Source organism: Marmota monax, unplaced genomic scaffold (genome assembly GCF_021218885.2).
Source record: "Marmota monax isolate L192 unplaced genomic scaffold, Marmota_monax_Labrador192_F-V1.1 WCK01_AAM20220418_F8-fsc00008, whole genome shotgun sequence".
Classification (NCBI taxonomy): domain Eukaryota; kingdom Metazoa; phylum Chordata; class Mammalia; order Rodentia; family Sciuridae; genus Marmota; species Marmota monax.
Genome location: NW_026694432.1, coordinates 22792143 through 22819532, shown reverse-complemented (window position 1 = coordinate 22819532; position 27390 = coordinate 22792143). Strand labels below are relative to the sequence as shown.

The 27390-nt window shown below is 48.5% G+C and overlaps 1 protein-coding gene and 1 long non-coding RNA gene across 4 annotated transcripts; one reads left to right on the top strand and one right to left on the bottom strand.

The window, feature by feature from the left end:
- Window positions 1–708: 708 nt before the first annotated feature.
- Window positions 709–16898, bottom strand: Hmgcl (3-hydroxy-3-methylglutaryl-CoA lyase). 3 transcript variants are annotated; one of them, XM_046418771.2, is made up of 9 exons: window positions 16761–16898; window positions 14858–14941; window positions 13944–14051; window positions 13180–13275; window positions 10084–10232; window positions 7249–7312; window positions 5733–5921; window positions 2599–2724; window positions 709–1387 (listed from the first exon to the last, which is right to left on the bottom strand). In XM_046418771.2, the coding sequence occupies exons 1-9, from the start codon at window positions 16818–16820 to the stop codon at window positions 1286–1288; spliced, it is 978 nt and encodes a 325-aa protein (XP_046274727.1). In that variant the 5' UTR covers window positions 16821–16898; the 3' UTR covers window positions 709–1285. The 3 variants fall into 3 exon arrangements, with proteins under 3 accessions (XP_046274727.1, XP_046274728.1, XP_046274729.1); XM_046418772.1 differs by having other exon boundaries at window positions 16785–16835; XM_046418773.2 differs by lacking the exon at window positions 16761–16898 and adding an exon at window positions 16250–16706.
- Window positions 1276–11326, top strand: LOC124075257 (uncharacterized). Its single transcript, XR_006845984.2, has 3 exons — window positions 1276–1413; window positions 4520–8205; window positions 10991–11326. It is a non-coding gene; the product is annotated as an uncharacterized LOC124075257 (long non-coding RNA).
- Window positions 16899–27390: the final 10492 nt, after the last annotated feature.

Genomic DNA, 27390 nt, shown 5'->3' with positions numbered 1-27390 from the left:
CAGCGCCCGGAGCCAGGCTCCCACCGTCCCAGGTGCCCTCAGGTTTTGCATGAAACGCCCGACTCGGGGACGGCGGCACCGCCCAGCCTGTGGTTCCGGGACGTCAGGTTGGGATTTGGAAACCAACCCCGGAGCGGGAGGAGCCCAAAGCTACCGCGGGAGTTTCGGCGCCCCGCGGCCCGGCGGCTGTCCGCCCCCGCCCCCCGGTGGGGCTTAGAGAGGTTGCAGGAGTTTAAAACCAAAGGCCAGACTTGGGAACGGGGTGCGGAGCTCCGTGTAGGACCCTAGCGCCACTGTAAATAAGTAATGGTCCACTGGCGATTAAAACAATTATATATATATGACGTGACATAACGAGGACACCCGAACAAAGAAGCAATAAATGCACAAGTGCACAGCTGTCCCCACCCCACGAAGTCCCTGGGTCTGCCCGCAGAGCCCGAGGCCAGGCCCCAGTGGCCTCCTGCCCTCAGGGGAGCTCGCCCAGCACCCCGGGGCACAAAGACACACCCTCAGAAAACAGCCCCTGCGGTGCCAGGAAATGTGCCCAAAGTCCGTTTTTCAGGCCACAGGGGGCTCAGGTCGGGTAATGAAGGGAATCCTGAGATAATAAACAAGTTTAAAGTTTCATCCCGGCCCCCTGCAGAGTGCAGCATTGGGAAGAGATGAATTCCTCCACTCATAAACACACAGAGCAGCACAAACGAATACTGGAAAATTAAACCTTTAATTACATAACCTCTTTTCAAAAATCACATTCAGAGTGGAGATTTTCCAGGGATGATGGAGTCAGCAGATGGCCACCACAGAAGCTCGGCCCTCATTTCTGTGCAAAAGTCCTCTGCCAGCCTTGAGAAAACTGGGCCCCACCCCTTGCTTTAAGGCAGAAAGCAGTGGCCTGGCGTCCAGGCTGGATGGAGCATGTGGTTAGACAGCTGGCAACTGCACCCAGAATGAGACCAACTGCGCCCAGAATGAGACTTGCGGATCATCCCAAGTAGGTTTCCAGGTGACCTCAGGCACTTGACTCCTGGGCCACTAGATCCACAGTGAAGGGAGCTGTTCATTCCCAAGGCCACTCACTCCTACTTAGGTCTGGCAGGGAGGGCTGAGGCCAAGCAAGTCCCCTGGCCCTCACTTCCCTTCTGCCAGGGACCTACGGGCAGAGCTGGCTGGGAGGCCCTGCTCCTTTAATTTCATTCTCTTGTTCATTTCCCACTCAGGAATCATCCATGCCTGCTCCTACTCCCATACAGGTCCGCGGGGCCCCAGATGGCCCAGGGGCTCAGAGTTTACAGCTAGCCTGTGCCACTTTGGAACTGGTTTTTCTGTTCAGGACTTGACAGATAAAGTCTCCAGCTTCCAGGAGCTTCTGAAGGTTCACACCCTTCGAGAAACAAATCAGAGGATACAGTAAGTCATGGCCCTCAGGACCCAGGGGAATAGCAGACTAGAGACTGTGATGCTGCAGGGAGGGGTGACGGCAAACAGACTCCTTCCTGATGTGGGCTGCCATCTGGGGTCATCCCTGGGACTGTCCCTCACAATGGCTTGTGGTGCCACCATCAGGAGAGGGACCTCATCTCCAGGGCCTGGCACAGGGCCTGCCTAGTGTATTGAAGTAAGGGCTGTGAGGCGGAGGGGCAGGAATGAATGCCAGCCGACAGGACTCTTTTTTTTTTTTAACTTGAAATCCTCTTGCCTCAGTCCTGGAGTGGCTGGATCACAGGTGTGTGCCATGACACCTGGCCCACAGTTGCTCTCATTTGCTGATGTGTACCGTGAGCTCAGCTCATGCTCAGCATTCTACTTGGTTTCCCCCACACACACCAGTGCTGGGGGGCGGGGGGAACGCAGACCTCACACAGGCTAAGCAGGCTGCACTCCCAGCTGAACATTTTCTTTTTTTCTGGTACTGGGGATTAAACTAGTGATGCTTAACCACTGAGCCACATCCCCAGCCCTTTTTATATTTTATTTAGAGACAGGGTCTTGCTAAGTTGCTCGGCATGTCAATATGTTCAGGAGGCTGGCTTTGAATTTGCAATCCTCCTGCCTCAGCCTCCCGAGCTACAGGATTACAGGTGTGGGCGCTCCACACATTTTCTTAATCCTCACAACAGCCCATTTCTCAGGTTTAGAGAGATGAAAGAATTACATCAGCCTGTGAGGGGCAGGGCTGGTTTTCAAAATTCATCAGATTTCAAAGCGGAGGTTATATGGCACCCAGACCAACACCAAGGGCCCTTACAGCCTTGGCAGAGCCCTGGGGGGCTTATTCTACTGCCCTCCTTTTACAGAGAACTAAACAGAGCTGACTCTGTTCAGGCCAGGATCCTCGCCCCTTCAGGGCTCTCTCCCTGTTCCTTAGGGACTCAGAATGGAACATTGGAGGACATTCTGAGCCCCTAGCCTTCTTCTTGTGGCCCTGCTGGTGGCCTCACCACACTCTGCTACCTCAGAAACAGAACAAAGGTACCCCTAATCCCTGGCCCCTTTGCCTTCTTAACCCCACAAACCCCACTGGCTTCTGTCCTGGGGTTCAGACAGTGCCCGGTCAGTTCAGAGGGTCTGCCACTAGGGGGCAGGGAGGCTTACCGTGTGAATGCCCAAGCCAGTTAGCATGTAGACCAGGTCCTCAGTGGCCAAGTTCCCTGATGCCCCCTGTGCATAGGGACAGCCTCCAAGTCCTGCCACCGAAGAGTCCACGACACTCACACCCATCTGGAAATAAGGATGGGGAAACATGACCGCCTCTGGGCACCAGAGCCCACCAAGCTGCCCTGGCAAGCCTCTCAGTGCTTGTTGCCTGAAATTCTGTCATTCTTTCCTTTGGCTTCTGATTGTGTTAGTGACAATCCCACTGAAAGGCTTCATTCAGTTCCTGGGACAATGTGAGTCTGTCTTCCCTGAGTTTCCTCTCCAGGAGTCTTTCTCCTCCCTTTCACAGTGGATCCTTCTTACCCTGTAGGTCTCAGTCTAAGAGCCACCTCCTCAGAGAGGCCCTCCCAACCTCCCCTTCCGGCTGTGGAGATTTCAGACCCTGGTTGTTTACCGACTGCTTCAGCCACACCTGCCCCAGTGCCCCAGGTCAGCTGCTTCCCCACTCTCCTTTTCTTCTCCTTTCTCACACCTCCCCCACCCGTCCCCCACCCGTCCCCCACCCTCACTCTCAGCAGCTTCCTAGTCACTTGGGAAACCTGCAATCAGAAGAGACACTGTGATAGGGTGAAGATGGGGGAACTTTTGTTATTTTGTTATTAAACACTGAACTTAGGCAATCAAAAAAAAAAAAAAGAAGAGACACTGAGCTCCAGGCCAAGCCCATCCCTCCACCACTCCAGCCAGCCCAAGCAGGCCCAAGTAGCCCTTCCCTCAGGCTCTGCCACCTGCCCCTCCCTCTGCAGACCTCCTCCCAACCCAACCTATTTCTTTTGCTCCCTTCAAAGCAAAGTGCCTCAAGCTGGGGTCCTGGTAGAGGGCCTGCTTGATTGTGTTGAGTGAAAATCCCACTGAAAGGCTTCATTTGGTAGGAGTAAGGAAGAGGGTTCATCCTCAGCACGCATATAATAATCCACCGACTAAAAAAAGAAGTAAAGTGCCTCAAAAGAGCTGTCCCGGGTTTTGCCGTCCTTGCCCCCAGCTCTTCCGTGGAAACAGGTCCAGTCAAGGTCACTGGAGTCCTTCATGTAGCTAAAGTCACAGGTCAAGTCTCAGCCCCTGGTTTCCTCCAGCACCTCTGGCCTCTCCTGAGGGCTCAGTCCTGTTTTTGCTGGCTCTTCCTCATCTCTGGCCTCTAAAGGATGGAGCCCTCACTGCATGGCCCTCAGATAGCTTCGCCTCTGTGCTGAAGTCTCCAAATGTCTACACCGAGGCCTGAGGCTTGCCCAGCGTGGCCTCTCCACTGGGAGCCTGGGGAGGCCTCACCACTGCCTACCACCTGCTCCTTCCAGGGTTGCTGCCAGAAGTTTCCACCTCCCTGACGGCAGGCTCCCAACTGGCATCTCCTGCTTCTACCACTCTCTGTACAGTCAGTTCACGTCCCTCGCACCCCTTAGCTTCTCAGGTCAGTCAGAAAGGGCCCGACAAGGCCCACTCACCTGGCTTCCTCTCCCCGCTCCCCACTGTCACACTGCTCCCCTGTGCCTCCATGTTCCTGGACAGAAAGTGTACCCCCCTGGAGGTCTTTAACCTACGTTCCTGAACTGGGACACCCCCAACACCGGTATTTATATGGCTAGGCTCACTCCCTGATGTCCCTCAGATCTCCCTCAATGCTGCCTTGGTGAAGGAGGCCTCTCTGTAAACACCTGGTGCTCCCTTGACCTGCTGTATCTTTCTCCATGGCATTTATGGACACCTGGCTGACTATATATTTGTCTACTTATTATCTGTCTCATTCACAGCTGAATCCTCAATGCTGAGAAGAGGGTCTGGCCTCACACCATATTTAGTGTTAGTAGCTGAGGAAGCTGTACTGTCTGTTTGCCTGTCTAACCTTTCACCTCCTTCCCCCTAGGACAGGAGCTCTGAAAAGGCAGAAACCGGGAATCCATTCCTATTGTCCAGTCAGCACTTCACAGAGCGCCCGGCCCGGAGCGCAGAAAGCATGAACACTGAAGTAGTGGATGGAGGAAGGTGGAGGAAGTTACCATAGGTCATCATGCTCAGCTGATTTCCCAGAGAAATCTGCAAAAGGTGACTCTGAGGACATCAGATACCAAGAAACAGAAGGCCAGAAAAGCAGGAGTATCCTGAGCATGGTCAGGATGACGTTTTGCCGCAGACCTTCCACACTGGTACAGAAATCCCTTTTCCTGGCCTGGCAGGACGTTGAGAAGAAGCCATTCTTCCTCACCTGCCCGGCCAGGCAACTCACGGGCTTCAGAAGAGCCCAATGGCCCAAGACAGGAGGTCTCACCAAGCTGGGAAGTAGAGGGGACCCCAGAGCCAAAGCCTCAACTTTGACAACCAGGATTCTGGGGAAACAGGCCCAGAAAGTAAGAGAATCATCTGGCTTGGAGACATGAAGCTCCAGGAGGTAACAAGAGAGCCAGAAAGGTGAGGATTGGGAACCACCTTCTCCAGCCCAACCACGCAGGTAGACCAGTGCCGACTGCGAGGCAGCCAGTGTCAGACAGAGATTGTTCCTTCTAGGGGCTACCTGTGGAGAGTCCTACACAGCCAGCCCACCAAAAGCAATCTTCAAGGGAAGCTAAGCCCGAGGCCAGTACAACTTCTGGGGAACTCCCCACTCCTCTGAAAAGCCTCTGCCTGTCCCTTTAGCTGCTCCCCCAGCTCAATACCACGGGCTGCCACACGGCCAGGACACGCGAGACCTCCTGAACCCTACTTTAGTCTTTCAGGGCAGCTCTCCCTGGTGGCTGTCCCTCTTCCCTTTAATAAATTGCTTAATTCCTCATGTCCTTTAAGCCTTCTCAGGCCTCGCCAAATCCGACTTCCTCAGCTGGGCCAGGGGCCCTCTTGGCTTCCTCGCCCTGCGCTCCCTTCCTGGTGTCTGTCATAATGCAGCAGGGTTGTGTCCTAACTCCCTCGACTGTCTCCTCAGTACGCACATGTGGGCACTTTCAGGGCAGGGGCACTGTCTTTGCCCACCACTGCCAGCGCTGGACCTGGCACTCTGGCATCAGTGGTTGTTTGCTGAAAGAATAAATGAAACCAAACAGTCCTCCCCATGCCCTCTGGGAGAATGGGTACCTGCCTTTGATTACCTGCAGGGCCATCAAGGTGTTGGCCAGGGCCTGGCCATAGGTGTCATGGCAGTGGACAGCCAGGGCAGCCACAGGTACCTCGTGCATGACAGCAGACAGCATGTCTTTCATGATCCCTGGGGTGCCCACGCCGATTGTGTCCCCCAGGGAGATCTCATAGCAGCCCATTGAGTACAACTTCTTGGCAACCTGGGGAAGCAAGCAGGCATATGGAGGACCCCAAGTCCCACCAGCCAGGGGTCCCAGGGATCCTTTGTGCAGACAGGTCACCTCCATGGCTAGGCACTAATTTCCTACTGGGTCCTAAGCTCCTGACAACTTCCAGTGGGCATGGCGAGCCGTGGGCTGCTGACCAGGAGGCTGAGGCTCCAGAGCTGAGGCTCTAGGAGCAGGGCCTCCCCCCTGCGATTTCCTCCCACTTGAGTTCTTCTCACCATGTCAGACCTAGATGCTGGACTCAGGAAAACTGATTCGTGTAGTTTTATCCTCGGTAGTAAGATCTGTGGGATCCTGGGTCTGAGATACTAGTTATAGATCTTCCAGGAAATAAACAACTATTTAACTTTTGAGAAGCCCATATGAGAACCCCTAAAGAGGCTGCAAAGCTGGATGGCACCTGCCTCTCTTGAGGACAGGGTGAGGAAGGGTGTGGTGGGGCAAGAGACAGGTGATGCTCACCAGTGATTGCTAGGTAAAGACACCCTCCCCCTCCCCCTGCACCTGGTGCACACAGGGAGACAGGAGCTGTGGCTGGAGGGCCGGGGGTGCAACAGGCCTCTGGAGTCACATGATGCCTGATGAACTCCTCATTCCCTGCTCACTAGTTGTGTGCCCTGGCCAGGGCTTTACTCTTCTCAGCTTCATAGGTGGTGGCTCTCTGTGGGGCTACAGTGACGGCCAGAGGCAGTGGGAGGCTAAAGCAGGGGCCCCAGCGGCCACTGTCAATGAGAAGCGGCTACTGTTACCTCCTCCTATCTGGATGTCACATGGTATGGGGCAAGAATAAGGGGCTTGTAGGAAGACAAAATGTCTGAGACCTGATTTCACTACCTGGGTGGCAAGTCCTTTAGTCGGTTCCCTCAACTGAAAAAAGGAAAGATAACAAACTGCAGAGGAATTTTGTGGCTGAAATGACATAAGCTCTTGGGCTGCTCAAATTCCATTCCCACCCCAGTCCTCCTCTTGGTTACTATTCAGAGGACATCAGGGTGTGGCCTCTCGCCTACTACAAGGAAACTAGGGACTCCTGTGAGCCCCCCCCCCCCAAGCTGTCACCTCAACAATCACCTGTCCACTGACTGGGCGGAACTGAAGGCTTCAGGCTGGGCAGGGGCGCCGCTAGAGCGGCTCCAGGGAGCAGGGACAGGCCGCGCCTGCAGTGGGTAAGTGTGGCAGCTGGGTGAATGAATGAAGGCAGGGACCTAGCAGCAAAGGGTGGCAAGGGGCACCCATGTGCTCAGGAACAGGTGAGGTGGGCAACCCTAATACCACCCCCCCCACCCCCCGCCACACACACCTCAGCTACTTTAGCTGGGGGGATCTTCCCTTCATAGGGGCATCCAAGCACACAGGAGACGTACCTGTGGAAGACAGGGGAAGAAGGACATCAGTGCCCCTGAGCTCTTCAGCCAGCAGGGCAGAGGTGGATGGCTGTGTGACACTCATCCCTGGCCTATAATCAAAACCTGCCTGGGTGGAAGGCTGATCCAGAGGCGGAGTGGAGGGAAGGAGCGTGGCCTAGTGCCAGGAGGGGGCAGTAGAGAGCCGCTGTGGGAGGGCTGGAAGCCCAGGTCTGGGAAGCAGGGCTGGCAGGGGCTTCTGCAGGGGCAGAAGTGGCTGAGGATCTATGGGGGGGTGGAGCAGAGGGCACTGAGCAGCCCCTTTGTGTTTGGAGGGGCGGAAAAGCAGAACCATGTGCCAAAGTTGCTCGGCCAGTACTCAGGAGACCAGGACCGGATGAACTAAAGGCCAGAGCAGGAGCTGGACGTGAGTCAGACCAGCCTGGGCTGGCCTCAGGGGCAAGGGATTAGCTGCTCCAGTGTGTCACCACCTTCCTTCATTCATTTATTCTACTGAGGTGACTACCATGTGTCAGGCACATGAGCGAGACCCCCGAGGTCCTCATACCCCTGGAGCTTGTTTCAGGACGGCGAGAGCCAACAGAAAGGCAATCCAATAAGTGGCAGAGAGCCTCATGAAGCACTGCGCTAAGACGGAAACAGGAAGTGCGACAGGAGCCACTAGAGAAGGCCAATAGTGGCAAGGGTGGCCCAGGAGTACCTCCTCAAGGCTATGACGTTGGAGCTGAGAGACGGGGAGGGTCTGTGGGAAGAACATTCCAGAGACAGGAGCCAGCAGGATGAAAACAGAACAGCGGAGGCACAGAGAGCAGAGGCACAGGAGGTGGAGACGAGGTCGGAGACGGGCACGGGCGTCTTGGGTCCTGCAGGCTGTCTGAGGAGCTCAGTTTTGGGTATTGACACTTTCTATTCCCACCCACCCTGTTGGGGCCGAGATGCCTTTGAGACCTTTAGAATGGAGACCTTTAGAATAGCCCCCTGAGTTGCTAGTTTATTATACCTCATATTAGGAGGTATAATAAACGGTTGCTGGATTGATAATTTCAGGCTCTAAGATCTTTCACTTTTCCATTTTAATTCTCCCACTTCTTCTCCAAATACTGCTGAGCAAGGAAATGTTAAAAGAGCCACTAAGAAGAGCACAAGCCGGGAGTCAGGCAATGTGACTGAGGCCCTGCGTCCTTGCCATCCATCCACCTGTCGGTTACTGAGTGCCATCTGTGAGCCAGGCCTGTGCTGTGAGGGCAGGGCAGGTCAGGGACTGAGGGAGACGTGGCTTGCCCTAGCAGAGAGCACAGTCCATGGGACCGGGGCAGCACAGGATTCACAAGCAGTTTAACACTAGGCTGCAGGACATCCAGGGTACTGTGGGACCTGCAGCATGGCCACTGATTCCCAGTGAGGGTCAGGAAAAGCTTCTCAGAGATGACTGGAATAGGAGTCAGGCCACGAAAAGTAGGGGAAAGAGTGTTCTGAGTCTATGCAAAGGCCCAGAGGTGAGAGAGTGGACAGTGGCAGATGGGAAGAAGTCCCAGGTGGAATGGAGATGGTGCACAGAAGACTTGGGCCAGAAAGAAGTGGTGAACAATAAGGCTGCAGAGTGGCAGGGCGGAACCAGACGGGTCCTTAAACCACAATGAAGTCTGAACTCAGCCAGGCGCAAAGGCCCATGCCTGATATCCAAGCTACTGGGGTTGGGGGTTGGCTGAGGCAGGAGGATAGCAAGTTCAAGGCCAGCCTGGACAATTTGACAAGACCATGTCTCAAATAAATTAAAAAGGACTGGGATGTACTTCAGTGGTAGAACACTTGCCTAGCACTGGGAAAAAAAAAAAAAAAAAGTCTGAACTCAACAAGTCACTCAAAGTATTATTTATTTATTAATTCAGGTACCAGGGATTGAACCCAGGGGTGAGTAACCACATCCCCATCACTTTCCCCCACCCCCAGCTTTTTTTTTTTTTTTTTTTTTGAGATAGGGTCTCACTAAGTTGCTTAGGGCTTTGCTAAATTGCTAAGGCTGGCTTTGAACTTGTGATCCTCCTGCCTCAGCCCCCTGAGTTGCTAGGATTACAGCTGTGCACCACTGGCAAATGGCATGGAAAGTTTTTTATCAGAAGCCATGTGATCAGATAATGTACCTCTGAATGGTACACAATGGGTGTTGATATTTTCTATTCCCACCCTCCCTGTTGGGGCCAAGATGCCTTTGAGACCTTTAGAATGGAGCAAAGTGTTCTACATATTAGGAGGTATAATAAACGGTTGCTGGATTGATAATTTCAGGCTCAATGTGGGCTGCTGTGTGACCTCACAGTAGACTGCCCATCCTTCCTGAGCCTTGTTCCTGTCATCTGTAAGGTGGGCATGGCTGCTTCCCGCTGGGCTATTGCTAAGTTTCAATTAGACATTACACCTGCAATGGATGGCTTCCAACGATTAGAGGTGCCACCTGGGAAACTTAGAGGCCTTGAGGATTCTTCATGGATGGGCAAAGAGCTGGCGGAGAAGCCAGGACCATGCTGTCCTCTGCAAACCCCATTTAATGCCCTGGCCTGCTGGATACATCTACTGAACTGACCTAAATTTAGGTTTGAGAGAAATACTTGCCAGGATTCTCTGACCATTCACTTGGGAAAAGATGCCTCAGTGTGGTGCTTGAGCTGCCCCCACCCAGGACCAGGAGCTTGTGGTCGGGAGAATGGCTGGAGGCACAGCCTAGCTTCACTCCAGATGGCAGGGAGAAAAGACAGCAATGTGGCCCGACTCACCCCCGCACTGGAATATTGGTGGCCTGAGCTGCCTTCAAGATCACGTCCATGCGCTGGAAGCTCTCGTCTATGGAGCAGTTGATGTTCTTCCTGGTGAAGAGCTCTGAGGCGGCCCCAAAGATGCTCACTTCCTTGGCGCCTGCAGCCACCTGCCAAAATCCAGGTGAATTTCTTCAGCATTTTCCTCTTCAAGAAACACTGATACTATGTAATGTTTTGAACAGCCAACAATAAAAAATTAAAAAAAAAAAAAGTTTTCTCACACCTAGAGTTGGTGAGTTTGAATAAAATAGATATTTCAACAAAAAAAAAAAAAGAAACACTGATAGAGTGGTAAATTTTATGGTATGTGAATGTTATAGGTTGAATTGTGTCCCCTCAAAAAGATATGTTGGGGGCTAGGGATATAGCTCGGTTGATAGAGTGCTTGCCACACTGGTTCGATCCCCAGCACCACAAAAAAAGATATGTTGGGCTGGATACAGTGGCGCACGCCTGTAATTCCAGTGGCTCAGGAGACTGAGGCAGGAGGATCATGAGTTCAAAGCCAGCCTCAGCAACTTAATGAGGCGCTAAACAACTCATGAGACCCTGTCTCTAAATAAAATTCAAAATAGGGCTGGGGATGTGGTTGAGTGCCCCTGAGTTCAATCCCCAGTACACCCTCTCTCTCAAAAAAAAAAAAAACCAAACCAAACCAAACCAAAAACTCCCCGTACCTCAGAATGTGATCTTGTTTGGAAACAGAGTCATTGCAAATGGAATTAGATGAGGGCATCCTACAGCTTGGTGCACCCCTAATCCAATAGGACTGATATTTTTTTTTCCTTTTCTTGGTACTGGGGACTGAACCCAGGGATGCTATATCCTTGTCCCTTTTTTATTTATTTATTTATTTTTGAGACAGGGCCTCACTAAGTTGCTGAGACTGGCCTCCTGCCTCAGTCTCCCAAGTCCCTGGGGTCACAGGTGTGTGCCACTGCAACCACTGACTGGTACTTAAAAGAACATGGCTGTGTGACGACGCAGAGCAAAGACCACATGACGCTGGAGGCAGGCCCTGCAGTGATGGATGTCCAAGCCTTGCAATGCCCAGGACCGCTGGCACACCAGGGACCAAGAGAAAAGCCTGGAACAGGTTCTCTCTGAGAAGCCCTCAGAAGAAGCCAATCCTGCTGACACCTTGATTTTGGACTTCTGGCTTCCAGAATTTGAGAGAATAAATAAATTTCTGTTGTTTTAAGTTTCTCATTTTCCAGTAGTTTCTTAGAGGAGTCCTAGACAATGTAGACAGTGAAATGTATCTCAATTTAAAAAAAAGGCTGGGGGCTGGGGTTGTGGCTCAGTGGTAGAGAGCAGGTCTTGCAAGTGTAAGGCACTGGGTTCGGTCCTCGGCACCACATAAAAATAAATAAAGGTATTGTGACCATTTATAACTAAAAAAATATTTTTAAAAAAAGGCTGGGAGTATAGCTCAGTGGTAGAGCACCTACTACCAAGTAAGACCCTGGGTTCAGTCCTAGCACTGCAGGGGAGGGGACACCAAGAAACAACTTTGACGTCCCCCAAGGAAGTCACCAGTGACTGCTGTCGTCACCACCCTGAAAGTCACTCTTTTTTTTTTTTTTTTTTGGTACTGCAGATTGAACCTAGGGGTGCTTTACCACTGAGCTACATCCCCATTCCTTTCTGTTTTTCATTTTGAGACAGGGTTTCACTAAGTTGTTTAGGGTCTCACTAAATTGTTTAAGACTTTATTAAATTGCTGAGGCTGGCCTCAAACTTGCAAAGCTCCTGCCTCAGCCTCCTGAGCCACTGGGATTACAGGTATGCATCGTCACATCCGGCTCCTGAAAGTTTTTAATTTTTTTTTAGTTGTACATGGGCACAATACCTTTATTTTATTTATTTATTTTTATGTGGTGCGAGGATCAAACCCCATTCCTCACACATGAGTCAAGCGCTCTACCACTAAGCTACAACACCAGCCCTGAAAATCACTCTTTTTTTTTTTTTTTAAAGAGAGAGTGAGAGAGAGAGAGAATTTTTTTTTTATATTTATTTTTTTTTTTAGTTTTCGGCGGACACAACATCTTTGTTTGTATGTGGTGCTGAGGATCGAACCCGGGCCGCACGCATGCCAGGCGAGCGCGCCACCGCTTGAGCCACATCCCCACCCCCTGAAAATCACTCTTGAAAGATGGTTTTTGTCTAAATGGAGGACACGGGCTGGGGTTGTGTCTCAGCGGTAGAGTGCTCGCCTAGCACATGCGAGGCCCTGGGTTTGTTCCTCAGCACCACATGAAAAATAAAGGTACTGTGTCCATCTACAACTAAAAAATAAATATTAAAAAAAAATAAATGTGGGACACCTCCAATGATGCTGCTGTGTAAAGTGACAAGATGCTGGCAGATGTAGCAACTACTGTGGAAACTCTCTGGAGAGCTTGGTTACCTTTCCCTAAAAGGGATAATAATAAGAACTAACATTGACTAAGCACCTGTCTTATGTCAGGCTCTGGCTGTGCAATGTATGAGCACCCTGTCTCCCAAAACCGGCACAACTTTAGGTGCTATCATTAGTCCAAGTTTACAGGCAGAGTGAGGCTCAGAGAGGCTAAGCAACTTGCTGAGGTCACAACATGGTGAGTGGCAGGGCCGGGACTGCTGCAGGGGCTGAAGGTAATTGTCACCACTGGAGATATGCTGTCCAGATGGACATCCCAGGAAAGGGGACTGAGGCAAATAGGACAGGGAGTAAGGGGGCTGGGGTTGTAGCTCAGCAGAAGAGTGTTCACCTTGCACGTGCGAGACCCTGGGTTCGATTCTCAGACCACATAAAAATAAATGAATAATGCTAACAAATGCTGTGGCTGTGGCTCAGCGGCAGCGCACTTGCCTGGCATGTGTGAGGCACTAGGTTCGGTTCTCGGCACAGCATATAAATAAAATAAAGGTTTAAAAAATAAATTAAATAAATAAATAAAATAAAGATATTGTATCCAACTACAACTGAAAAATAAATATTAAAAAAAAAAGACGGAGTAAGGCCATCAATCTCACTCCAGGAGCCCCCCAACCAAGCCATCCTCTTACCGCTGCCTCAAAGCCTTTCAAATTCGGGGTTAGGACTGGGTAGTTGATGCCAGGAAACTTCTGAATGCCCTTCAAGACTTCAGTGTGGTCAGCCATCTAGGGACAAAGAAGACATGAAGTCATCACCAAGCAGACAGAGAGCTCAAAGGTCAGAGAGAACCTTTTACCACTTAATCTCCATTTTCTAGAACTTGTGGAGCGGGAATGACAATCTTCTGCAGAGCTGTCTCCCCAATGCTTTTATGATCTATGTGACTGCTGAGAGGACAGGGGGTGCCTGGGTTTGTGTGATATCCCCATTTCTTCCAATGGCCAACACTGCCTGCTTTGCACAAACAGGACCCGCAGTGACAGTGCCACATGCCACTGTTGGCACTCACTTTGCAACAGGGTCTTTCTCCCCTGCATGCCTGTCTCTGTGTATCTAGAGTCCCCAATCTTCCCTTTTTACAAACACAGGAATCACAGGAAGGCATGAAGGTTCTAGACTTTCAAGAGTTAGAAGAGACCTGAGAGACCATCTCTAAACTGGACAAGGAAAAGCCCTAGAGAGGTGACCAGCAGGTCAGGGCAGAGCCAAGACTGAATCTGAGCCCAGGCTTCCAGGCCTGACCTTCTGTCGCCCCACAGTGCTAGCAATCTCCTGAGACCTCTCAAAGCCAGGGACGCGAAACCTATGCTTCCACCTGCCACTCACTTCAAGAGCAAATGCGAAACCTCCCACCTCTTGCCTGGAAAAGCCTCTCCCTGAGGGCTGGGCTCACCTGGGGAACCCACTTGGGAGACACAAAACTGGTGACTTCTACGACAGGGAGTCCTGCTTCTGAGAGCATGTCTATCAGCTTGATTTTCACTGGAGTAGGAACGATATTCTAGAACAGAGAGAGACGGCAGAGGACAGTGAGCAAAGCTGCTAAGGAACTGGCCTCAGCAAGCGATGCCCACTGCTCTGAAGCTTTTGCTCGAGCAAACACTTCAACATCTCCACTTCCAAACACTAACACAGATGCACGTGCATCCTCGTCAAGAGGCAGTACGAGGCCCGTCTCCAAGTTCCACGGAGTGTCTTGCGGTGCAGACAGCTTCTCACTAAAAAGGAGTTAGTATTCACAAGGAAACAGAACCCTCCTGCCATACAGATTTTTCCTGAATTGAATGTGTGTTCGGTTATGACCCGTCATAAACAAATTGAGAGCAAGGTGCCACACCCTAACAGGGCAGGTGACTAACCCTCTGGGTCCTATGGGATGGGGCCCCCAAGTATCACAGCCTCCCCTTTCCAGCTCCCGGCTGGCATGGGATTCATCCCCCAGTGCTCAGCCTGTCGCCTCTTCCTCTCTCCCTGTACATCTAGTCCTCACGTGTTTACTACATTGACATCTAGGATATTCAGGTTTAGAACACTTTAATTTTCATAGAAAGTTCTATGGAACAGTATGGGTATACAATATTTTCTAGATAAATGCTCCCACACATATATAAACTTGTTTCTTACATAAAAATATAAAACACACACACACATTTACACCTTTGAGTCACTTAATATGCTCCTATATTAACAACTTCAAAATACTCCATTTTTGAATAGTTCATAATATATGTGACCCAACCTTCCTGCCATATGGAATACTCAAAGCAGACACTTGAAAAACCTTTTCTGGGTTATTTCCACCTTTACCTTTTCATTTTGCAGTCCATCTCGGGGACCAACTTCCACAATTTTCACCTGCTTTGGGAAAGTGCCCATAGATGAGGTGCTGACCTTGGTTTAAAAGGGGAAAAGAAAGGAAGACATTGTCACATTTCACTATGGCTCCTGCTTCACTAATACTGAGATGAGAATCTGTATTTTTTACTGTTTAATTCACATTTGGTCTGTTTTAGAATTAAGAACAAAAAGAAATTTTTTTTTTGTACCAGGGCCTGAACCCAGGGGTGTTTAACCACTGAACCACATCCCCAGCCCCTTTTATATTTTATTTAGAAACAGGGTCTCACTGAGTTGCTCAGGGCCTCACTTTTGCTGAGGCTGGCTCTGAACTTGAGATCCTCTTGCCTCAGCCTCCTGAGCTGCTGGGATTATTAGCATTCACCACTGTGCCCAGCCCTGTCAACAATCTTATTAGGTAAGGACTGTATAATCTTCATTTTGCTGTGAGAAATCTGAGGCCCAAAGTGATTAAACTTTCCCCAGGTCACAAGGTCAGCTGGTCACAGAGCAGTACATGAACCTGGCAGTATGGTTCTAGAGCGCATGCTCTGAACTCCGAAGCCACAGTGGCCTCTACTATAGTCTGGTTAAACATCCAGTCCCTTCTTTCTAGAAAGTTCTGCTGAGACGATTCCGTCCAACCACATGAACTGTGCCACAGTAACCTGAGGTATGGTGTATCTACATCAATATCAACAGAAAACACTAGAGCCCAGGGCCAAGCTACAGGCAGTAGTATCTCAAGACTGGGACCATCACTTTTCTCACTCCAGTGAGGAAGTAACAGCCTCAGAAACATTACCAAAATTGCACGAATAAAAAATGACAGAGGGGCTGGGGTTGTGGCTCAGAGGTGGAGCGCTTGCCTAGAATGCATGGGGCACTGGGTTCGATCCTCAGCACCACACAAAAATAAAAGTATTGTGTACACCTATAACTAAAAAATAAATATATTTTTAAAAAGTGACAGAGCTTGAACTTGAACTAGGTCTGGATCTGATACTAAATCCATGCTAGTCATTGGATTAACGTGTCATTTCACCAGGTTTTTGTTCTTGCTTCAAAGCTCATTGTTCCCCACCATCTCATTTGCTTTTCTTAACCTCCCAAATTGGAATGCCCATTTCCATATTACTCATGAGCAACTGGTGGAGGTGGGTGGCTAGTTAAAGACATACTCTCCGCCATTGTTGATAGAACTCCTTCTAAACTAAGGTAAAAAGACTCCCACTGAAGGCTTACTAAGTGCCAGAATAATGTCCAACGCTTTGCCTACATTTTCTCTAAACTCCAGAACAATCCTAAGGTAATGACTTTCGTGTTATAGATGAGAAAAGTGAGTTTGGAATGAGTAAATACCTGTATCACTCAGCCTAGCAAGTGGCAGAGGCATGGGCACCTCCACAGAGCGCGGGAGAGAGCGCAAAACACGGATCGAACAGGCCCAAAGTACAACGCAAGGGAAACACAGCTGGCCCTGGGCCACCCAGGTTCCCCCTAACTGTCCCTAAAGCAACAAGAGCTGGAAAAGGAGGCGAGTGGGCGAGGTGACCTGGCAGGGTGTTTTGCACTAGAGGACATGGAGCGGTCTGCAGCCCAACTAAAATAAGAAAGGAGCCAGGGACACCGGCGAGGGCCGAGGGCCAGGCACAGGACGCCCAGGACGGCCTCGCGGGCCTCCACGACCGAGTCAGCCGCTGTTCCGCTCCGGGCCTCGGTTTCCCCACACCCCTGGGCAGATCTGAGTGACAGGCAAGGTCCGAGGCTCCACGGCCCTCCGCATCCCAGCCGGAAGGGCTGTCCCGCTTCGCCGCTCAGGGAGCAGCCGTCACGGACAGAGCCGCGACCCGACCGGGCCCGGGGCACTTACAGCCCGGAGGGACGCCAAGCGCACCAGTAGCCGCGGCAGCGCCCTCCTCATTGTCGCCATCGCGCCTCCGCTTCCGCCTCCACCTCCCAGCTGGGCACCACGTGACCGCCGCCAGGTGGGCGTGGCCCCCTTGGGCGGAGCCTCGGGAATGACGTGCGGCGCTCCGCGATGGCTCCACCCACAGGCTCCTGGTTTTTATTCCTGCCAGGCCAAGAGAGGCTGTAGGGACTAGAGATGCACAGACGTTAACCCAGCCTCCGGCTTCGTTAGCGTCGGGAGGTGTGGGGAGATGGTAACAATCCCAGAGGTGGCTGTGTGAATCCTAACTCCCAAGGTAAGGAGCAGCAGTGTCATTGTGTGCCACTCACTGTTACGAGTTCTTTGCGTGTGTTAACTTCATTAAGTCAGGACTCAAATGCAGGAGTCATCTCCAAAAAGAGAAACATCCTTCCATGGATACTGCAAGTAAGATCCATCCAGTTGAAGAGGACACAATTAAAGCTTTCTAGACAGAAGGAATCACCTATTCAATGGCCCTGAGGCAAAGCAATCAAATGCTTAGAGCGATGTTTTCAATCTGCGTGTTGTGCCCCATTAATTAGTTATAATATCAATTTACTGGATACCAATTATTATATATAGTGCAGAGCCAGGAGCAGTGACTCACTCACCCAGCAATTTGGGAGGCTGAGGCAGGAAAATCGTAAGTTCCAGGCCGTAGAGCATGGGGGGAGAAGAAACAGTATAGAAAATATCAGAGTACATTGAAAAAAACAGTAAATCTAAGTACCACTTTGCAAAGCTTATTATATATGTCCACCAGTTTTCATTGTAAAATAAATTTCTTACCATGGGCTGCGAACAAATGTTTGAAAACTACATTTAACTTTTTAAAAATATTTTTTAGTTGTCAATGGACCTTTATTTTAGTTATTCATATGTGATGCTGAGAATGGAACCCAGTGCCTCATGCATGCTAGGCATGCGCTCTACCACTGGGCTACAACCGCAGCCCTGAAAACTGCATTTTAGAAAGATGAAAAGAAGCCAGATGCAGTGACACACACCTGTAATACCAGTCACTTAGGAGGCTGAAGCAGGGGGATAGCAAGTTCAGACTAGCTTCAGTAATTCAGTGAGACCCTGTGTTAAAATAAAAAATAAAAAGGGCTGGGGATGTAACTCAGTGGGATAGTGTCCTTGGGTTTGAAAGGAAAGTAACCATGATACTTCCAGCGACCAAGAGATCTTTATTGCTGCAGTATCTGGTCGACAGGAGAAAGAGGAGAAAAGAGAGGGGGAGGGGGGGGAGAAAGAGAAAAGAAAGGGGGGAGAGCAAAGAGAGAGAGGGGAGAGGAGAGAATGAGAGAGAGAGCAAAAGTGAGAGAAGCAAGAGAGAGGAAGGGGGTGGGGAGAGCAAAGTGCAAGAGAGAGAGAGGGTGGGAGAGAATGAGAAAGAGAAGAAAGAGAGAGTGAGAGAGGAAAGAGAGAAAAGAGAGAGAGAGTGAAAGTGAGAGAAGAGAGAGAGAGAGAGAGCAAGAGAGGGGGGGCCCAGCAGGAGAGAGATTTTATAACCAAAATCTAATGGGGTCTCTGGGTCTGCAAGCTACCTTGTTGGCACACAGTGATTGGATCATACAGTAGTTGCTAAGGGTGTCATCTTCTGCCTTCAGGTAGATGGGGCAGGGGCTAGATGTGGGTTTTCGTTGCACCAGACAGTTGGGGACCAGTGTTCAGCCTTGAGTGGGGTGGAGTGTTCAGACTTGAGGCAAACGAGCAATAAGGAGCCAGATAGGTTAGGGTGAGGGTGGAGTGTTCAGCCCACCCCGCAGTTAACATTTGTTCAGACTGCTCAGCAATGAACAGGTTCAATCCCCACTAGTGGGAAAAAAGAAAAGAAGGTCAGAATAACTGAAGAGTATAGAAGGAATAAAAAAGGGTTTTTCTGCTAAGATTGGAGAGCTTGGCAGGAATCATATCTCAGGTCTTTGGAGGATGCCTTAATGACAGCTATCCTAACAAGAACACTTTTGAGGTTTAAAGCAGGGAGAAGGAATTAAATTTGCATCATGTAAATAGTCACTGTGGCTACTGGGTGGATATTGAATGGTGTGCTGATGTGTCCGCCATCGTTAGTATTTTGGGCAGTGGAGGTGGTCAGAGAAAGGACTGCTTCTGCCTTCAAGGGGCCCAGATTTCATCCAGGGAGAGAACAAGATGTGACAAGTACCTTTAGCAGCACTGGGCATTTCCTTCCATCATCACACTTAGATCACAACTTACAGAATTGCAAAACCCACAGCTAGAAAACTGAACTGGGCCCAGAGACACCAGTGTGGTGTTTAAAACAGTATGACTTTAAGACTTCTACACTGAAAACTACACACCACTGCTGAAAGAAATTAAAGAAATATAAATAAATGAAAGGACATCCCATGTTCATGAACTGGAAGACGATACTGTTAAAATGTCAACTACTCAAAACATACTGTAGATTCAATGCTATCCTTATCAAAATCCCAATTATTTTTTGGCAGAAATAGAAAAAATCCATTTTTAAATTTATATGGAATTGCTTTTTTTTTTTCCTTTTCTTTGTGGTGCTGGGTATTGGGCTCAGGGCCCTTGCATGGTAGACAAGCATTCTACCACTGAGCTATGCCCCCAGCCCAGGGCAATCTTTTTACCAATTGATGCACAGAAAATTGGTCATCCACATGCAAAAGATTGAAGTTGGACCTGTACTTGCCACCTTATACCAAAATTAACTCAAAATGTGTCAGAGATATTAATATAGAGCATACCACTACAAAAGTCTTAGAAGAAAACAGGGGGAGGAGTTCTTGACTTTGGATCTGGCTGTAATTTCTTGGGTATTACACCAGAGGCAAAGGCAACAAGAGAAAAATAGATAAATTGGACTTCATCAAAATTAAAAACTTTTGTGCATCAAAGGACACTATTAGAGCTAGGTATGGTGGCACATGCCTCAGCTACAGGAGGCTGAGGCAGGAGAATCACAAGTTTGAGGCTACCTGGGCAACTTGGTGAGGCCCTGTCTCAAAATAAAATTAAGGGTATGGAGCTGTGGCTCAGTGGCAGAGTATGTGCCTAGCATGTGTGAGGCAGTGGGTTCAATCCTCAGCCCCACATATAAATAAATAAATAAAAATAAAAGTTCATCTACAACTAAAAATATATTATATATATATATATATATATATATATATATATATATATATATATATATTATAATATATATATTAAAAAATAGGGGCTGGGGCTATATAGCTCAGTGGTAAAGTGCTTGCCTTGCATGCATGAGGCACTGAGTTTGATCCTCAGCACCACATAAAAATAAATAAAGATAATGTGTGTTCATCTGCAACTAAATATATGTAAAATTAAATTAAAAAGATCTAGGGACTTAGCTCAGTGGTAGAGTGCTTGCTTAGCATGTATGAGGCCTTAGATTTAATCCCTAGTACTGAAAAAATAATTATGCTATGCCAGATAACAAAAGGAGAAATCATGATTCCATTCTTATGAATGTGATGGTTAATCTTTGGGGATAACTTGACCAGGCCACAGGGATCCCAATTATTTAGCTAAGCATTATTTCTAAGAGATATTTACGGTTGAGATTAGCATTCGAATCAGTAGACTGAGTAAAGCAGATTGTTTTCCCCAATGTGAGTGGGTGAGTTAATCAGCTTTATGTCTCTGTGGCCAAAATACCTGACAAAAACAACTTAGAGGAGGAAAGGTTTATTTTGGCTCACGGTTTCCGAGGTTTAGTACATGGTCAGTTGAGTCCATGGACTCAGGCCCAGAGTGAGGCCCACCATCATGGTGAAGCCAGATTTAAAGTTAGGTAGTCAGTGTAGTTAGGTAAATCGGGTCTAATATCGAGTGAAATCTAAAATGGAGGCCATGCTGACAATGATTCCGGGAAACAGGACAACTCATGGAATGTTAATGAAGTCCCAGAAAGGCCCTAGGCCAAAGTCCACCCCAAAGAAATGTTAATGGAACCCAGGAAACAGCCCCCAACAGATTTGGAGATAGCCCATCCCGAGAAGTGATAATGAAGTCCTTCCTGCCCAGATTACTTGTTTGGCCCACCTGTGTCCCAACCCTTCCCCCTTACATTCCATCACCAAAACTATAAAAAGGGGAGACAACGCACTTCCACGGATTCCACCTCTTGGGTCCCCTTCTTCCTCCGGGAGAAGTCTTTTCTGCTGTCCTTTAATAAACTTCTAATTTCTACTCTGACCTTGCCTAGGCGTGTGCTTTTCTGGTGTTATTCTTCAACATTGGGGAAGCAAGGACTCGTCACCGGCCAACAGCGGTAACAATGGCAGAAGGGCATGGTAGAGGAGTGCTGCTCCATTCATGGCAGCCAGGAAAGGGAAGGGAACGGGCTTCTGGGAACATAAACCCTTCCAGGGCATACCCCCAGTGAACCACTTCCTCTACCATGCTCTACCTGGCTACAGTTACCACCCAGGCCATTCAACTAGGACAGACCAATTAGGTAACAGCTGTCACAATCCAATCACTTCACCTCTGAGTATTCCTGAAATAACCCAGGATCTTTTGAGGATGCCTCGTATACAAACTATAACATTTCCACTCCTGGCCCCCAGAAGCTCACATTCATCTCACAATGTAAAATACCTTTAGTTCACCTCTAAGAGTTCCATAGTCTTAATAGTTTCAGCATTGCCCAAAAGTCCAAGTCCAAAGTCTCCTCTGAGACTCCAGGCAAAACTTGTGAGCCCCTGTAAAAATCAAAAGCAAGTTACCTATATCCAGTATACGATGGCACAGAGTAAATATTCCTGTTACAAAAGGGAGGAATAGGGACTTAGAAAGAAGGGATAGACCAAGACCAAGCCAGGCAAACAAGTCGCAGAACTGTCTATTGTATCTAGGTCATATGGCTGTGGGATGGACTCTCCAAATGGCTTAAGCATTCCTGCTCCTCTGGCCTCGCTGGTTGCAGGGTGTGTGGCCTCGCAGTGTAAGGGTAAAGGAAATTGAAGTTAAAGCGTAAAAGACCGGGTATTGTAAAGTTTTAAAGCTGCAAGGTCTGAGTTAAAATGTAAAGGATTAGGTATTGTTAGGTTTCTATGCTACCTGCAAAACCTGAAATTTCTGTAGCTGTTAAGACAATGCTTGGAACCGCCCAGTAAATATTTCCCCTGACTGCTTGGTTGTTTAATAACTGAAGGGCTCTGTGTGGTCGCGCGTAGGCATCGCAGGGCCTAAACCAATCAGTTTGAATGTGTACCCCGCTTTAGAACTGACCTATCACCCCCGCCTGACCTGTTCCCGCCAATGAATGAACTAATCATGTTTAGGAGTTGTTGTTCAATTTTCCCGCGCCTCATGATGATTTGTTCTGATGTATGCAAAGCCCCCGCCCTCCCCAAAAAGTGTACTTAAGCACTACTTGACCTCTGCTCTGGGCTCTGGGCTGTTCTCCCTTCCTGAGTGGGCACGGAGCCCTAGCATGCTAGGTCAATAAATCCCCTTCTGCCAATTGCATGAGTGGTCACTTGGTGGTCTCTTTCTCCGACGTTTCGCCGGACCCTTACAGCAGACAGTCCACATTACTTACATCTCTTCATTCCTGAGGTCTTCATTCTGGCTTCACCTTCTCAGGGACAGTCTGCAGGGACTCCAGCCCTGCCTTGCTCTTCCTGGCTTCCCAGTACTTCCTTTGAAGTCTTGATGGAAGCCTTCATGACCCCTTAACTCCAATATCCTGCATTCCTGCAGAGCCAGTGTTGCCGTTGGGATGTCCAGTTGGAAGTCCAGGTCCTTCGTGTCCTGAACAGAGAGTTGAGCAAGACACACAGAAGTAACAGTCAAAGAACAGCTTTGCTGAAGGAGAAGGTAGCACTCTGTTAGGTAAAGTTGAGTGGGCTGAGCAAGAGAGGGATGCTCAAGGCCCCAGTGTCTGGAAATTAGGGTCTTATATAGTGAGCTGTGGGGCATTCTCTTCCCTTTATGGACCTGATTGAAGACCTCACCTCATTTGCTTCCATTGGTTACCTTATGATACCTGGTTAGAATATTTTTCCATTCCCCTCTATTGGTTATTTTAGAAAACCTAATTAGAATACTGCCCACTTTACCCCCATTGGTCATTTTACAATTTAAACCTATGGTGGGAGTTGTCATGATGATAAATCCTCAGTGGCAGGAGTTATCATGGTAATGGGGATCCGTTGTAAACAGGGACAGGACTCATCTCCTTGTTTTATCTTCCAGTGGCTTCTTATCTCTTATACCTTATCTCCACCATCTTGATGTTCCTGAATTCCTACCTAACACCAGCACCACATGGTTGATGGCAAGGTCTTTGTCAGTTCTAGCAGTAGCTGACTCCCTGAGGTCATGGCTGCAGTGGCCTTTAAGTGCCTGGAGACTGAGCACAGTGAAACAAATTCTTAGGTCTCCTTTCACAAACAGGGCACATCCATATCTATTTTCAAAGAAATTTTCTCTTTACACCCAGAAGCCTCCAATGGGTATGGTCTTGCAAATTCCTGAGATGCCCTCAAACCATCTTATCTCTGTGCAAAGTACTCAGCATATCTTTAGGGGATACAGTCTCTTCAATAAGTACAACTTCCTTGTCCCTAGTTTTAAAACTACAAGTTTTAAAGATCCTTTAGCCCTATTTTCTTAATTCTCACAGTAAATCTGTCTAAATGCCGCCTGCAATATCCATCCCACTGACTGGAAGTTTGGCTGCCTTGAAATTTTCTCTGTCAGATTTATTAGGCCATCACTTTTATTTTTTTTATTTTTTATTTTTTAAAAATATTTTTATTTTTTAGTTCTTGGCGGACACAACATCTTTGTTTGTATGTGGTGCTGAGGATCGAACCCGGGCCGCACGCATGCCAGGCGAGCGCACTACCGCTTGAGCCACATACCCAGCCCTAGGCCATCACTTTTAAATTGCACTTCATACAACATCTCAGGATAGGAGCAAAATATAGCCAAGTTCCTTGCCAAAATATAACATGAATGACCTCTGATCCAATTTCCAGTGGAATCCTCATTTTCTTCTGAAACCCCATGAGCACAGTCTGCAATTCCTATAATCATTCTGGTCTTCTGAGCTCCCACCAGACTTTCCCATTGAGCTCTGTTTACAACATTCTACATTTTTTCCATCCTGAATCTCAAAACTTTCCCAAATTCTTCCCACTGATAGACCCAACCTGATCTTTTCTTAAAATTGGGAGCCATCTCGTCACAAAGCCATGAAAAGATAATTTCAGCTTTACTATAAATTACTGCAAATTCTGAACCTGCTTGGAATGCCTGCCCGTGCCTTGAACTCACCATGCCTGGCTCTCTGACCAGATAGCAGCCGTCTCTGAAACTTTAGTGACGCCTCACAAATCTTGGCCTTCCCTGGCCAGATAACGACCCTCTCTGAGGCTCTAATGACCTTCATAAATTCTGATGTCGGGGCCAGCAAAAATGTAAACTACCATTTGTGTTATGCTCGTCAGAGTTCTGTTATCTGTAACCCCGCTTTGTGTAACTTTCTGGGCTATAAAGCTGGGCTGCAGGAAAGCTGGGGTGCTGTCTTGTTCCTGCGGTTTTGGGTGGGACAGGCAGCCCAGCTGGTCAAAATAATAAGTTTGCTTTAATTTGATTTTAATTGGAGTCAGTGGTCTTTTCTTGCGTCCTGGTCTAACACCACATATCAGCTCCAAAGGTTTCTGGACCACATGGGCAGATTAGTCAGAAGATGACCCCACTCCTGGCACTATTTTCTGTGTTAGTCAGCTTAGAGGAGGAAAGGTTTATTTTGTCTCAGAGTGTCAGAGGTTTTTTCCATGGTCGGCTGAGTCCATTGCTCTGGGCTCAAGGTCAGACAGAACAGCATGGTGGAAGGCATGCAGAGGAAAACTATTCCATTCAGCAGCCAGGAAGCAGAGAGAGGAAGGAAAGGGGCTACTGAGAACATGAACCCTCCGAGGGCACTCCCCAGGTGACCCCCCTCTTGCAGTCCTACTCTACCTGGCTTCAGTTACCACCTTGTCCATTCAAACTGGAATGGACCCAGTAGGTTACAGCTCTCACAGTCCAATCACTTCACCTCTGAACATTGCTACATTAACATAGGAGCTTGGAGAATAGCTCGTGTGCCAACCATAACAGTGGGTACCTATATCAAACAGAAAAGTGGAGGAAGGAAGAATCTTCTCAGCTTGATCTGGGTTTCTTGGGCCTTCCTGCTTGGACTAGAAGCACACCACCAGCTTTTTTTGGTTCTCCAGTTTGCTGATGGAAGATTGTAGGGCTTCTTGGCTTCCATAATCAGTGGGCCAATTCCACCTATTGGTAGATCTCCTACTGGTTCTCTTTCTCTGGAGAACTCTAATACACTGAGTTACCTAGAATAGTCAGATTCACAGAGAAAGCAAGTAGGAGCTAGGGGAGGGGAAGTGGGGAGTTTTGTATAACAGGTTTATTGTTTTAGTTTGGGATGATTGTTTTAGTTTAGTGGAGATGGTTATACAACAATGTGAATATACAGAATGTTATTGAACTGTACACTCAAAAGTGTCAAAATGTGTCGGGGTTTTTAGTCCTTCCCCTCTTCCCTCCTGACCTGTGGGAGAGATTGGGGGAGCACGCCCCGGCCAGGACAGGCCAAGAAAGGTAAAGGTCGACTGCCCGCCCACACCCAGCCCTCCCTCCCTGGAGGACAATCAGACGTGCCAGGGAAAACTGTCAAAGCAGGATCCGGTTTAATGAGAAAACATACACAGCTAATATAATGTACAGGAGCCAATCAGGGAAAAGGTCAGCAGGGTGGGGAGAGTTTACGTGTACACCCATCCTACAGGCAGTAAAGGGAGACACGAGCTGTGGAGCTGTCCGTGAGGGCAGAAGGGTTCTGAGCCTATCCTAGAGGTGGTCCCATTCTTCATCATAACCCATGGCAATGCCTTCTTGCTAATCGCTAGGTGCTCTCTTAGCCACCTATGGCTCCAGGACTGGGAAGCGGGTAGCAGCCAGCAAGTTAAGTTTCCTCTTTTCTGAAGCAACATGCCCCACGTTACATCTTGCCCTACAAAAATGGTGAATTTTATGTTATGTACCTTTTACCATAATTTACAAAAAGAAGTATACTTAGATCCCCCAAAATGACTTAAGGCAACCCATATCATTTCCAGTTTTCTAGTCCCTACCATTCTGTTCTCTATTTGCCCCCTAAAACCACTTGTTGGCAAGTTCTGCCAAAGTAAATAACGTATACACCCAGTTTTAGGCGAATGCCCTAAAGGAAAGAAGAGAGACTTTAGCTGGTTGTTTGCTGTGGCGTCCCCAGTACTGAAACCAAGGGAATCCTAAATAAACCTTCTAGCTTCACTTGCTTTCAGTTACTTGTTTTTAGTAAGCTTTGAATCGTCACTGGTTTTGGAGGTCTCACAGCTGAGCAATATATCATTAGTCTCTCACTAGCTCTGTGGTAGATGACCCTCTGACACGTGGGTCATGATGATATGGTTGCCTAGGTTACTTATCAGCAACTTGAAGTCTGTTTTGGAGACCTCTGACTCTTCACTTGGTCCTGCACAAATGTCAAACTTTTGATGTCACGAGGCCCCAAACTCCAGCCTCAGCTCATGCTAACCTCATTTTCTGAAGGCGCATCCCAAGCAGAGCCATGGAGTCTGCTTTGCATGCACAGACCACTGACCCTTCTCCTCCAGCCACGTTCCTCCAGGTCTTTTTTTCTTTCTTTTTTAAGAGGAAGGATTTATTTTGGCTCATGGTTTCAAGGGTTGATGTCATGATCAGTCTGTTCCATTTCTTTGGGCCTGAGGTGAGTCTTTCCCCAAGCCTTAAGTCACCCTGTTACTGAACCCAAGTTCATTTACTTGCCACTTGAAAAGGCCCAATGACTTGAGGACAAGTTGTGGGGCAAAAAAAAGAAAAAAATGCTTTAGAAAATCAGCAAACCAAGAAGAGAGCAGGCTATTGCCAATAAAGAGCATCTTAACTTAGCATGAGTTTCCAGCCGCTTTGTAAGGGGGAGAGAGTCAGGCAGGGGGCTTAGGTTAGGCAAGGACCAATAACTGGAGACTTCTAGTCCCCTTTCCAGTAGTCCGAAATGGGATGGTATAGAACTGGTAGTTGGTACTCATATAATCACAAGGTCTTGATGCCCCTGTAAATCTTGAAAATATCTTGGTGCCTTTAGTCTTGAAGGGGGAGGAGAGAGATTAGGTAAATTTAGAGCTAATCAACTTTGTACTACCTGGATGAGCATCCCTTGTGACTAATATCTACATGCAGAGATGAGCAGAAATCTGACCCGAAGGTTAAGTTGCAAAAGAGACAGATGCAAAATGAAGACAGAGATGCGAAACTTTTCACCCTGTTTTAGTCGCCCATCAAATACTTTCACAGGCCTAAGTGAACAGTGCTGTCAGCATGAACAACTCTCAAGCCCCCACAGTGGTGCACACCTGCAATTCCAGTTACTCAGGAGGCTGAGGCAGGAGGATCTCAAGTTCAAAGCCAGCCTCAGTGACTTAGCAACACTCTGTGTCCAAGTCAAAAAATTAAAAGAGCTGGG

Coding starts and splice junctions, on each gene's coding strand:
- Hmgcl (XM_046418771.2), bottom strand. CDS start 16,820: ATGGCGACAATGAGGAGGGCGCTGCCGCGGCTACTGGTGCGCTTGGCG. Junction 13,276..13,943: donor CTCCCAAGTGGGTTCCCCAG/GTGAGCCCAGCC, acceptor CTTTGTCCCTAG/ATGGCTGACCACACTGAAGT. Junction 7,313..10,083: donor ACCAATATTCCAGTGCGGGG/GTGAGTCGGGCC, acceptor TGTCTTCCACAG/GTACGTCTCCTGTGTGCTTG.